The 14,039-nt window shown below is 43.0% G+C and overlaps 1 protein-coding gene and 1 long non-coding RNA gene across 3 annotated transcripts in view; both read left to right on the forward strand.

The window, feature by feature from the left end:
* The window catches only part of LOC121419443 (midasin-like), a 142,468-nt gene that overhangs the window by 86,656 nt on the left and 41,773 nt on the right, over positions 1–14,039 (forward strand). For both annotated transcript variants that reach the window (XM_041613920.1, XM_041613921.1), the window contains one exon: positions 6,965–7,045. In XM_041613920.1, the coding sequence (XP_041469854.1) occupies positions 6,965–7,045 (81 nt within the window). The remainder of the gene's footprint in view (positions 1–6,964; positions 7,046–14,039) is intronic.
* LOC121419444 lies at positions 261–1,974 on the forward strand. Its single transcript, XR_005970596.1, has 2 exons — positions 261–519; positions 1,447–1,974. It is a non-coding gene; the product is annotated as an uncharacterized LOC121419444 (long non-coding RNA).

Genomic DNA, 14,039 nt, shown 5'->3' on the forward strand with positions numbered 1-14,039 from the left:
ATTTAGCACCTGGGTCGAGAGTGGCAATGTGTGGATTAACGCCTTGCCAAAGGACGCCAGACCGCGGTGGGATTCGAACACACGACCCTCTGTTTACAAGGCGAGAGTCAGAACCACTACACCACGGCTCCTCCACACACCGGCTCCTCCACACGGCTCCTCAGAAGGATCTTATCCTTCTGAAGTCCTTGTTAATGCGATAACTTTAGTTGAACTTAACCTAGGCTCATGTAGTTTGGTGTGTATGATACTAGCATAGATCCTAGCAATTTTCTTGATTTTGAGGTCAGAAGGTCAAAGGTGAAGTTGCCATCTTCCACTTTTCTTGCTTGACCAATCAGTCAGACCGCAGCTCGCGCGATAATGAGCATATTCACGAAGATTTATTCAGCGGCCCTCTAGCGGTCTCCGAAGGAAAACGTGTGATCAATTTGGCTTGATTTTCCCAGTGATTTGGAGGGGCTGAAGTTATAGCTCTGTACTGGTCGCTAACTTCAGTTTACGTCGAAACGAATTGTGGTAAGTTATTCTCAAGGCATTCATCTACATTTTGATATATAATTTTTCATATTTCGACATTTTCAACCTACCATTTTTACCTGTTTAATTGATGCTTATTTTAGTAATATTTTAACTACGATTTTGTAGTCGGAATTTCACTTTTGGTTCCTGACTTTGCTACATAACCAAATTGTTTCGATCGGGGTTTTTTTATAAAGAAGAAAAGTCACTCTTCAAAATATGTCAGAACCAATTTGACGCAAACTCACCTTATATTTTTATTTTAGAGAAAATGATACCCTAAAAATCAAGAAATTTACGTTTTACCCGGAAGTAACCTTCGCGTTCACTCTACGATGGCGCGAAATAATGCTAAAATTGCGTTCGTCGCGGGTTGGTAGGATTTCGTCTTTGGTCCCATACGTTGAAACTTCTGTAATGATGACAGATGGCTCGCATTATTTATGTGACTGTGGACGGTGGACCTGTTTTTATTTGTAATTAAAACTTAATATAAACGAAGCTCAATAAGTAGATGTCTTCTAAAATTTATTTAATGATTATCAGGTTTCCGAATTCCATCAAGTTTTTATAGATTGAGATATTTCTTGATTTATGTTTAAAAAAAGTTAACCTTTTTCTTAATAATTAGGCCTAGTCGAAGTTGAGTCCCATGATTTTTGCCACAGGCTGCGGTTAAGAATGAAATGATATTTTAGACAGTCTACTCTATAGAAAATAAACAATTTAAAGTCAACTAAAAAGTTTTCTCAGTAGTATTTATAAACCATTTTGTTCAAATAAAAAAAATGTGGCTGTCGCAGACAGTACAGTACTAAGTGTATTTAATAGTCTCTTAATGTAAAATAATTCATACATGTACTTTGAATGATTATTTAGTAATTTAGACTATTTATCTCTTTCTTTTGTCTCCTCTACACACAGATCTGCACACTTGCTGACTCTGGTCCCTGCTCGCTACTTCATTCTGGGAGATGATCCATCATGTACTGGTCGGACTGATTTGGACAAAGCCATTTTTCGTTTGCAAATTTTGAAGTGATAATGATACAAGTAACAGAAAGTTGATCTTTATCGATATTGGAAACAAGAAAATTCGAGCACAGTTTTGGAGAGGACTAAGAATACTGACTTTGACAGGAATACAGCTTGACAAAAATAAGTATACACAATTTAAAACCAAAGAACACAAACAGTTTTAATGTTACTAATAGTGCATTGCAAGAAACTTTCTACTCATTCACACATTCCAAAATCAAGGGTAAGTCCTTTGCTTAAACACAAACATGTAGTTGATTTGCAATTGAACATAAGTTTCTTGCAATGCCCCATAATTATATTTTGTTCTCAAGCAACTCTGTTAATGTTATCCAATGTGCTGAAGGTTAAGTGTTTATGTATGTTCACAATTTTTTCTCAAAAGTTATAATATATTTGTCCTTTTAAACGGTATTCGAATGTGGTTACGCTTTGTTTTTGTTTTCCACAGTAATTATTGCATGTGTGAACAGAAGTGAAATATTTGTTGCGAAGCACTGTGTGAATGTTGTGTGATCATGGAGCTATGGTGTGATGGTATTATGATTAATTCATCATTTTTGTTGTAAGACTGTAAACCTGGTGGATGTGAGGGAGTGGCCTGGATGAAAGGAAAGTGAACATGTGTCCAATTACTGATTTGCACACCTTAAGACAATTTTGTTCATGGATAAATATTAATGTGCATTCCCTACATTCCATGCAAAGAGTAAAGGAGAGGTCCACCCCAACAAAAAAGTAATTTGAATTTAAAGAAAAATAAAGTATTGCAGAAAATTTAATAAACATTATGATTCAAAATTTAAAAAAATATAATTTTGACATTTAGAAATTTGCCTAATTTCATCAAACAATTATATGCTCATCTTGGTCAAGATGCAAATTACAGAACTGATTATGTCACACACACTCTAATTTCTTGTGTATTTTTTGTTTGATACCTGTTCATGACATGTATGTTTTATTTTGATTTTCTCATTTTCTTTGACAAATTTTGAGAGATTTTAATTCCTCCATTAATATTTGTAGTTTCCATGAATGTAACCTATTGTGACTCGATGAAGAGTTATTATAACAAATTTGCTAAAATTGATATAATAAAATGCAACCAACATTTAGAAAGTAATGTGATGTGAATGACATAATCAACTCTACTTGCATACCATTGTTTTGTGTATATAACTGTTTTGTGTTAAAAAAGGGAAATTTCTCTATTCAAAGAATTTTTTGTTGATGTGCACTTGACCTTTAACTCACTTCCCTTCCCACCTCTGCCCAAATAAGTGTAATCAAGAACCTGAAAATCAAAAGTGATTAAGAAGAAGTAAGATTTATTCATAGCTCCATGATTTAATAATACAGCCCTAAATAGAAATTCACATGAAAGTAAAAAAAAGAAGAGAATAAAGCCGGGTAGGAATATGATTTAGAGAAAAAGCCAAGATATATTCCCCCCCCCGCGAAAAAACAAAACACTCCGTTGGGTTCGAACCAGGGTCCCTGCACACGTCAAACATAGTGCATACGCAAGTCGCCACAGATCGCTTTCGTATCACTTCCGGGTTTTTAATGTTATATAAAATGTTGTAAGTCTGTGCGCCGCTGTTGACCAATCAGAACGCGTCGGCAATTGTACTGCAATTCCAATCATTTTGCGATGGACATTGCCGTGGTTTTTTGTGGTTCCTGACTTTGCTACATCATGAAATTTCATAATTTTTTTTAGTCGTAAAGAAGAATGTCTATGCTTTACATTGATTATAATATCAATTTGACGCAAGTGTGATTTCTATGCAAAAATACGCTCCGTTTATTCACACATATTTCTTGAAAAAAATCTTTTTTTCTAAGCTAAATATCGGTCTTCAAAATACGTCAAATGTGCATTTTATTCAATTGATCAGAAATTTCAAAGCCTTATCTATAAAATAAGACCAATATTGTGAGGAACAAACGATTCTAAGAGCAAAAAACACCGATCGGAAAGTTCGTCTTCACAGCTCATTACGTATGCATAACCACGGACGGCTATGCATACCGCTGAATAAAATAGAGCACTTTCGGACGGGCTGCGGACTGACTGCAATAGCTCCATTTTCTGTGTTACAGACGGGCGTATTATGTGCTCGCCTTTAATAGCAACACTCTTGTTTATTCTTGCCCTTGTCTTGAATTAATTCTTGTTCTGCCTTCTCCCAGTTGTTTTGGCATCCCCATTGATTATATTTCATTTAAACTTTTTGGTCTTTCTAATGAAGAGTTACCGTCATGTTTCTTCGAAAGGGTGTTATTCAATATTGTTGTGTTATTTATTAACTGCCCTTTGTTATCAAATCAATGAAGCCATGTGATTGTTTATTCCCGTCTTAGAATTTTTTTTCTTACCGATGATCTTCTCCCCTGAATGAAATTTCGTTCCTTTAGTTGGTCTTCTGGGATTGTCTGGACTTTTGTTCCTCAGAGCCTTTTATTGTTTAATTAGCGATAATTATCTGTCTTTATTTCTGTCTTTAATTTAAAAAAAAAAAATTCAGGTGGGCTTCCTTGTCTTGTTAACTTATAAATCGGAATGTCATTGTTCTTAATTCATGAATGTCATTGTTTTGTTTAATTAATATAAAAAAAACTTCAATTTTTGTCCCTGAGAGTGAGACTATAGGCGCTTTTCCAATGGCAGTGTCAACACCAAATCTTAACCGAAGGTTAAGTTTTTAAAATGACAGCATAACTTAGAAAGTTATGTAGGTGCCACTTTTGTGATGGCAGTGGCACTGTCAATATTGAAATCTTAACCAAGGTTAAATTTTTGAAATGTCATTATAACTTAGAAATTATATGAACCTAGTTCATGAAACTTGGCCACAAGGTTAACCAAGTATTACTAAACATCCTGCCTGAGTTTCAGGTCACATGATCAAGGTCAAAGGTCATTTAGGGTCAATGAACTTCGACCATATTGGGGGAATCAATATCAAAATCTTAACCCAAGGTTAAATTTTTGAAATGTCATCCTAACTTAAAAATATATGGACCTAGTTCATGAAACTTAAACATAAGGTTAATCAAGTATTACTGAACCTTCTGCATGAGTTTTAAGTCACATGACCAAGGTCAAAGATCATTTAGGGTCATTGAACTTTGGTCAAGTTGTGGGTATCTGTTGAATTACCATCATAACTTTGAAAGTTTATTGGTCTAGTTCATAAAAACTTGGATATAAGGTTAATCAGGTATCACTGAACGTCCTGTGCGAGTTTCAGGTCACATGACCAAGGTCAATGGACTCTGGTCATGTTGGGTTATTTGTTAAATAACCATGAGAACTCTGAATGTGTATGGATCTATATGTAGTTCATAAAACTTGGACATCATAACTTTTGAAAGTTTATGGGTCTGATTCAAGAAACTTGTACATAACATTAATCAATTATAACTGAATATCTCATGAGAGTTTCAGGTCACATGACCAAAGTCAAAGGTCATTTAAGATCATTGAACTTTGGCCATTTTGGAGGTAATTATTAGATTGCTGTCATAACTTTCAAAGTTTATAGATATAGTTTTTTAAAATGTGGATATAGGGGTAATCAGGTATCACTGACAAGTCCTAGTTCGCATGATCAAGGTCAAATGTCATTTATTTTCAATGAACATAGTATTGTATCATATGAATGGTGCTTTTGTGAGTAATTATGTTATAGTAGTTGTCCAAGTCAGCACTGCTGCTATATTGAATTGCATGATGCAGGTAAGACTGCCAGAGGCGCTCCACTTGTTTTTTTTTCTTATCTTGTGTCTTTGGAATCAAGTCTTATGAAGACTTGTCCTGCTTAATTATTTAGCGACTTCAGCTTGCCGAAATTAGTTATCAGAAATTTTGATATAAATATTTTCCTTAAGGGTACCTTGGTTTTGTCTACCTTTTGTTGTCCAGCCCCTCCCTGCCCTTCCTCTGTTTTCCGCTTTGTTCTTTCAGGTTAAGAACTTTACAAGGTAGATGATCATTTTTCAACTCATTCCTTGATGATCTCAAGTCTGCTGCTTGGGAAGAGCCAGGCTTGTATACTTTTCCCACGATCATCGCCAGTGAGTAAAAGGGTAACAGAGAGAGACCCTTTGCGTCGGGCTCTAAAAAAAGGATTGAACCGTGGAATTGCATCCATGTGCCCTGAGAAAAGAAGGGTGGAACCGTGGAGACGCGTCCATGTGCCCAGGAGGCTGGAACCTTGGAACCGGTCTGTTCCCCCACGCTCCCTGTCAGCTTTAGCCGCTATGTAGACACCAGACGGTTCAAGCAGACACTTGCCATCTCGCACCTCGGAGAGTCATCAGCATTTCCATGGAATTGCCGGCCCTTTCACCTGCATGGGTGACCCCTGTTCGTATGCAGGTACCGACATTATGGTCTCAGCCCCACGTCAACACGCTCTGTAGCAGTGCGGGTCTATAACCTTGCGCTCTCTGTCAGTCCTAGCTGCCATTTCAGGTGCCGAGCTAATTAAACAGACTCACGCCATCTCTCTCATTGGAGAGCTGCCAGCTTTTTCTATGAAATCGCCAGCCCATTCACCTGCGCAGGTGTTCACCCCGCTAATTTGCATGTGCTACTGACATGCGGGTCTCATCCCAGCATGTCCGCAGGCTCCTGACATCCATTGACTAGACGTGGCAAATTTTTAATGTTGCTTTAGCATGCCCTCGAGCAGAGCGGGCTTATACCCCATTGCTCTCTGTCAGCTTTAATCTTCGGTGCCGTGTACCGTGTGGATCAATTGGACACCTGCCAGCCCGCACCCTGGGGTGCCGTCAGCAATGCTTATTAATCTCTGGCCCACTCACCCATTAATATGGGTAACTCCCATTAATATGCAGGGGCTTCCAATTTTCTGGATTGATTGCAGTCTATTGGCGGCTCCCGAGTCTGGACGTCAATTGATCATGGCGCCGACTCTTTCAGCGGTAACTCCCTCACATCTACCCCGAGCAGACCGTAGATTGAAGAGAAAAATCGCTTACACTATTTATGGTATCTCCCATAAGAACTCGGCAGGACAGCGTTTTGTTGGTAAATGCCAAGCTGTTATATAACCAATTACCTTGGAAACATTTTATGTCTAGGTTAATCAGTCATAGTGGCGGACGTATAGACGATAGATATTACTCTCGGGCCTTTTTTTATCATAGTGGAGACAATGGCAGAGTAAGGATTGTTCTTGTTGATGATGATCATTAATATGATTATCAAATCAACACAAGTTATATAGATTAATATGGATTTTGTGTTTGTTTGTATCTTCAGTTGTGGAATAGATTTAAACTAATGACTTTTTGTTTAGTAGCAATGGGAGGCTTAGAAATAAGTTTTGACTTTTGTTTATATACCTTGTTTATTCTTTTTCAACAGGACTACTCATCAAAAAGAAAAGAAAACTATGACAGAGTTGAGGCTGAGATACAGGCCATGAGGGAGGAATATGAAAGAGAGGTAAGACTCATTTTTGTCTTGCCTGCAAAGCAGTGTGAGAATATAGGTGTTGCTTTTCTGACCCAACGGTGTCGTCAGCATTGAAATCTTCACCAAGGTTAAGTTTTTGAAATATCATCATGACTTAATAAGTATATTGACCTAGTTCATGAAAATTAATGGTAATCAAATATCACTGATCATCTTGCATTAGTATCATGTCACATGATTAAGGGCAAAGATCATTTACAGACATGATCAGTCACAAACTCATTAAACAAACATCAAACATCTTTGCTAGATTTCTATATCAACGGAACTGAAAAGGTCTATTTACTATCTATAACTGGGATATACCCATTTGATTTGCTAGTTCATTACGATTAACTTGCGTGCCAATATAGAGTACACAATTTTCCTGCGCGCGCGCTGCATCTCCCTATTGACGCACTATCCCAAGATCATCGCGCAATTTGGCGTCCATATCCTCTTTTACTTTCGCCTGCGGTCGAGTTCAGTCGCAAAGCTAAGTACACTCTCCAAAATTGCAATTCTATTTCTTTTTGGATACTTTCATTGTGCATTCTTCCCTTATTTCAATCTTATTTCTTTATATATAAGGTTGTCGTAAGATTATCCCGTCGCGCGGAGCTTCCGTGATATTTATTTCACGTTTTTTGTTCCTCTCGTGAGTTTGTTTTTTAAGATACGTTTCTCAACAGGCGGGTTGTCTTCACTTCTCCGCCCCATAGCTCTGTGCCTTCCTGCGTGTCGCGGGCGTTGACTCCGCTCCCTTTTAATTCCTTTATTTCTTTTTATTCACTGACTTCTTCGTTTATACGACTCTCGTCGTGAATTTATTTGAATTATTTCTCCACAGATAGGTTCTGTTGGACGTCAGGAGCGCCGTATTTCAATCTCGTTTCAGGTCCTTTGTTTCTTGTTTCGAGTTAATTGATTGTTCCTTTGTTTCAATCAATCCTTTGTTCTTGTGTTCCTTAATTGAATTAATTAATTAATTATTTGATTAATTTTGATTAATTTTGATTAATTAAAAAAAAAAAAAAAATTTCTGACCTTGTCTTAAAATTTTTTTTTTCTTTCACAAGAATACTTAGAAATTTTTTTAGGAAGCCGTCTCCTGTCAGCTTTCGTCGCCTTGGCTCGGCCTTCCTTCTCGGGAAAGCTATTTTTGTTTTTCCCTTTCCTTTTTCAGGTCAGCTGCCGGTCTCCGGACTTATAAAATTTTTTTCTTAAACTTCTTGTTTAAAAAAAAAAAAAAAGAAAGGGAATCTTGTTTTCCTTTTTCTTCTTAGCTGATCCTCACCTCAAGAAAAATTATTTTTTCTTTTGAACAGGTGGACACAAAAAAAAAAAAGAAATTCGTGTTTTCTTCTTTTTAGGTGCTTCCCCCCTTTCTTCTTTTCAGAATTTTAGCGGAAGCAGCCTCTTGTTGTGGTTTTTTCTAACGGACTTCTTTAGGGACAGTGTCTCATAATAATTCTTTAATTATTACTGTTTCCTTTTGTTCTGGGATTTTACCTTGTATCATCCTTGTGAGATTTCATTTTGATTCTCAAAAGTCCGCTTTTTGAGGTCTTTTGACTTCTGGGTTGGGGTTTATTACCCCCCTACCCCCTTGTTTCTTCTCTGTTCTTATCTTACTACTAGATCACCCTACGGCATTAATGAGCCTTTCGGACTCTCTTCCTGAAGAGCCTCAGGCGACCGCTGTTTCGGGGTCCAACACCGGGGTCTTATTCCCCACCACAGGTTGTATAGATAGCGAGAACAGAGTCAGAGCTCTCGTGGGCTCTCAAAGGGGTAGAACCGTGGACGCACGTTCACGTGCCCCGCTTAATAAGGGTGGAACCGTGGATTTGCGACCACGTGCCCGCACGGTGATGGCCAAGGCTTCCGTCCCGGAACCTGAACCTTTATCGGGGAGCACCGCACTAGTACAGAAAATGGCGACTCCTCTAGGGCTGTTAGACCCACTGGCCATCGGGTCACCTAAAGTCCGGGGGAGAGCACGGGTCTCTCCACCCGGCAAAGACCAGGCTCGATGCCGCGTAAGACCCCGCAAGGGAGCAGCGGCAAAGGGCTACCAGCCCCTGGTCGGAAGAGGCACCTGAGTCCGACCGTGTCGGACTCTCAATTTAATCTGACACCGTCAGATTCGGCCGACGCCTCCTCTCGCCCGGCTAGCTCTCCCCGTGGGAGAGCTAAGGAGAGGAAGACAGGCGCAGCCCAGCCTCTTGTCCCTTCTTCCGCTCCGGCGCCGGAGCGACCGAAGAAGAAGAAAAAGAAGAAGAGGAGAACCACAGACGTAAGTCCCGCTTCGTCGGGCGGTCTGTCCTCTGATTCTTTTGATGGCCAGGCCTCTCAGCTTCTCAAGCTACTCCAGAGTGCCTTCCAGCACTGCGGGTTTTTACCCCCAGGCTCGCCTGCTTCAGCCGACGGTACTACCAACCGAGCGGATCAAGCAGACACCGGCCATCCAACACGCCGAGGTGCCTCTAGCGATTCTCACGAACCGCCGGCCCTCGAACCCACGCAGGCTACGCCCGATATGCTCAGGTTCGGCCTCCCCCGGAGGTCCGTCCCCACGAGCCCGGCCATGGCACACATCGCCACTCGAGCCTCTCACGTGCGCCTGCTTCCCTCGGGGCCCCGCCCGGCGTGGAGACGTGGGTTTGTTCCCCCTCTATGGAGGCGGAACAGGCTGTTTCGGGGGACGAGTCCAATCTCGATCCACCCGGTAGCCCGGCTCCCCAGCCGTCGGCTAGCACAGCCCAGGACGCCATGGAGATCCTCCACAAATATCTCCCGCATATCTATCCGGCTAACGAGCCGTTAGCGGGAGATACGGGTTCTCTTTTCTTCTCGCAGCTGTGGAAATCTGCCCAGGGTATTCCGCTCACGAATGATTTCAAGGCTGCATACGAGAGGGCGGCTGCTCAGGCCAGCTCGCCCGCCTCCCAGGGAATAAAAACCGGTATCCTTTGGCAAGAGCTTTGCCTTCACAAAGGATGACACCGAGGCGTTCTTTACCCCTAAGACGTTCTCCCCCCAGCTTGACCGCATCGGGGCACGTTTGGGGACCCGTTTCTCATCCAGCCATTTTGCTTCTGTTGAGAAATCGGATGTTAAGTATGAGGCCTTGACTCGTTCAGCCCTCAGACTTACAGCCTTTCTCGGAGCCTTGCTCGGCCTTCGAGCACAGTCTTCCGAGTTGGAAGTAACCGCCAACGACGGTGTCCTTATTGACGAGGCACTCCTGTCCTTGGTAGGCGAATTATGGATGCAGCTGGCTGCTGCAGCTACTACTGCATCCAATTCGCGTAGAGCTCGTGTCCTCAGTAGATTGGGCATTGCGCCCAAGGACTTGCTCGAGTTCCTTCCTGGCGTCCCCCAATCGAACAAACACTTGTTCGGGGGCGAGGTTGCATCTCTTCTACAAGAAGAGATCAATGGACGCAAGCAGGCCTCTGAGCTTCTCAAGGACCTCAGAGCCTCGCGTCCGACGGCTCCACCCACGAAGAAGTCGACCTCCAAGGCTCGCCCTTCCTCTCGTCCAGTGGTGCCCCCGTCTCAACCCGTGCTCACGCTCCGCCAAATCGCAGAGCTCGCACTAGACCTCCAGTGAGTGCCTCACGTGGTGGTCGGGGTAGAGGCAGCCGGTCAGCCTCCAAGGCTCCGGCTAAGCCCAAACAGTCTCTTTGACGGGTTTCCCCGAGCGCTGGGACCGGTCGGCGCCGTCATTTCCTCCCTGCATGGGAGGAAATAACGGACGACGCATTCATCTTATCCGTCGTGCGAGATGGCTACTATATCGATATAGAGGCCTTCCCGCACGGCGCGATTCGATCCGCCCCTTTGACCGTCCCCCCTCTTCATCAGCAGTACATCGAATCAGAGATCGGTGATCTGCTGGAGAAGGAGGCAATCGAGAGGGTCACAGACAGTCCTCATCTCTGTCTCTCCTCTATCTTCGTCGTCCCCAAGCGCTCGGGGAAACTCAGGATGATTCTGAACATGAAAATGATCAACGAATTCATCCAGCCAGACCATTTCAAAATGGAAACACTGGCTTTGATCCTTCCGTCTCTGAAGGCATCGGATTGGGCTGCCTCCCTAGACCTCAAAGACGCCTACTTCCACATTCCCATTCATCCCGCCTCGCGGGACTTGTTGGGATTTCGCTTCAAAGAAGCAACTTACAGATACCGGGCAATGCCTTTCGGCTTACGCCCGGCACCCAGAGTTTTCACTCGGGTGGTCACCGCAGTGGCCGCCCACCTGAGAAAACGAGGTCTAAGACTCTTCGTTTATCTCGACGACTGGTTGCTGGTCGCAGACTCAGAGGCCAAACTGCTGTCCCATCTATCCCTTCTTCTGCGGGTCACCCAGAAGCTGGGATTCATAGTGAACTGGGAGAAGTCGGATCTCTTACCCTCTCGCAGTCCCACTTATTTGGGCGCGGTTCTAGACCTGCCAAACCAGATCGCCAGACCAAGCCCGGACAGAGTTCAGGCAATTGACTCGTTAGCTCGCGCTCTCAGAGTGCGCAGCTCTGTGAAAGCTCGCACATGGTTGAGACTTCTCGGGTACATGGCAAGCCTCGTCGACATTCTTCAGGACTGTCGCCTGCTTATGAGACCCTTTCAGAGATACCTCTTGTGTCATTTCAAACCGAACGCAGACTCTCTGCTTCTCCGGATTCCCCTGTCTCGGGAAATCCGTCTCAACCTGGACGCTTGGACACACACGTCCTTTGTAGCGAAGGGCAAGCCCTTCCGTACCCCTCTCCCATCAGCCGCTCTGACCACAGATGCGTCGCTTACGGGATGGGGCGGCCATTGTGCAGGGGAGATGGTTTCGGGTGTTTGGTCGTTCCATCACACTTTACCTCATATCAATGTGTTGGAGATGAAGGCTGTCATACAATCCCTTCAACATTTCCAACACAGGTTAGTCGGTCGAACGGTCCTGATTCGCGCAGACAACAAGTCGGTGGCGGCTTATATCAACCGCCAGGGCGGTACCCGATCGAGCTCTCTCAACGCCCTCGCTGCGGAGCTTTGGGAGTGGTGCCGCCGTGCGAAGATCGTTCCAATTGCCTCGTACATTCCAGGCAGCGACAACCTGATAGCCGATTTTTTGTCCCGGGGCCAGTGCCTACCATCCGAATGGTCGCTCCACTCGGAGATATTCCAGTCTTTCCAAGCCCTCTGGGGGCCCCTGGAAATAGACTTGTTTGCCACGGCTCTCAACGGCTCTCGCTGCCATTGACGATTTCTTTGTTCACCTTTTCGACATCGGTCGTTCGTTTTCCACCATTAGAGGCTTCCGGTCGGCCATTGCCGCCTTTCATTCCGGATTCCCAGATGGTTCCAACGTCTCTAATTCCAGTCTTCTTTCTAGACTGATGAGAGCGTTTTTCCTAAAGCGACCTCCGAAGAAAAGTCTGGCTCCTTCCTGGAGCCTCCCGGCTGTGCTTAACGCCTTGGCTAAGCCTCCTTTTGAGCCTCTGGCCAAGAGCTCCTTGCATGATTTGTCTATCAAGACTGCCTTTCTTATCGCTGTAGCATCCGATCAAAGACGCAGCTCTATTCACGCTTTGTGCATTTCTCCCGGTCACATCTGGTGGGAACGGCGTGGAGTCCGCTTGATTCCAACCCCGTCTTTCATTGCCAAGAACCAGACTGCCTCCTCTGGTCCGATTGAGTTCTTCCTAGCACCCCTATCAGATCTTTCCTCAGTTTCTGAAGACAAGGTCTGGTGCCCGGTCAGGGCCTTGAAGTGGTATCTGGATAGAACGAAGACGCTTCGCAACTCTGATCAGTTGTTTATCACGTCACGCGAGCCGCATGCGGCAGCGTCGCGAGACACCATCTCCCGCTGGATCGTTGATGCGATCAAGTGAGCTGGTGATGATGCTCTCCTTTCTGACACTAGGCCGAGAGCCCATGATACTCGAAGTATCGCCACTTCCTGGGCTCTTTTTAACGGAGTCGCCTTGGACGACATTCTAAGAGCTGTCTTTTGGCGCTCTTCTAACTCCTTTACTTCCTTTTATTTAAAGGACATTCCTTCGGGAGAGGCCTTATTTGCCTCCTCTGCTCTCAAAGCAGCGGCCCCCGTGTCTTAATCTCCCTTTTTGCGCACTTTCTAGACATGCCTCCCTTCACGTTGAATCCGTGTTGGTCTAGCAAATCAAATGGGTATATCCCAGTTATTGATAGTAAATTATGAAAATACTTACAATGATTTTCTTATTTACGAGATAACTGGATATACCCATTTGAACCCTCCCTCCTACCCCTCGCCTTGTGTGACAACATGTCTTGATTGCAGGAGGATATGTACGCCAAATTGCGCCATGATCTTGGGATAGTGCGTCAATAGGGAGATGCAGCGCGCGCGCAGGAAAATTGTGTACTCTATATTCGGCACGCAAGTTAATCGTAATGAACTAGCAAATCAAATGGGTATATCCAGTTATCTCGTAAATAAGAAAATCATAAGTATTTTCATAATAATCCACAACACATTGCAACTGACTTGAATCAACATTTTATAAACTGCTCTAGACGGATAACATAATCTTTTTAACATTCTCCTAATGATACTCCTTTTGAAGATTATCTTACTGTTTTTTTTAACAATTCTTTTTTCTTAAATCCTTTAACAGAAAATGAGGTCATACAGTTACGTTATTCATTACACAATAGTAATTCTTTCTAATTCTCTAATAGTACATCAGACTTTTCTAATATCACGCATAGTGTATTGCAAGGTTCTATTCTTGGCCCGCTATTATTAATTTATATCAATGATCTAATACATTCCTCTAATAAATATGACTACATTATGTCTGATGATACCACTTAAAATATACAACCAACCTTCCAATCTTAATTTACAAATGATATCAATGTTAAATAAGATAAAGTAACAGAATGGTTCAAAGCGAACAGATTATCAATAAATCCTAGTAAAACAAATTTTA

This window comes from Lytechinus variegatus, chromosome 7 (genome assembly GCF_018143015.1).
Source record: "Lytechinus variegatus isolate NC3 chromosome 7, Lvar_3.0, whole genome shotgun sequence".
Taxonomy (NCBI): Eukaryota; Metazoa; Echinodermata; class Echinoidea; order Temnopleuroida; family Toxopneustidae; genus Lytechinus; species Lytechinus variegatus.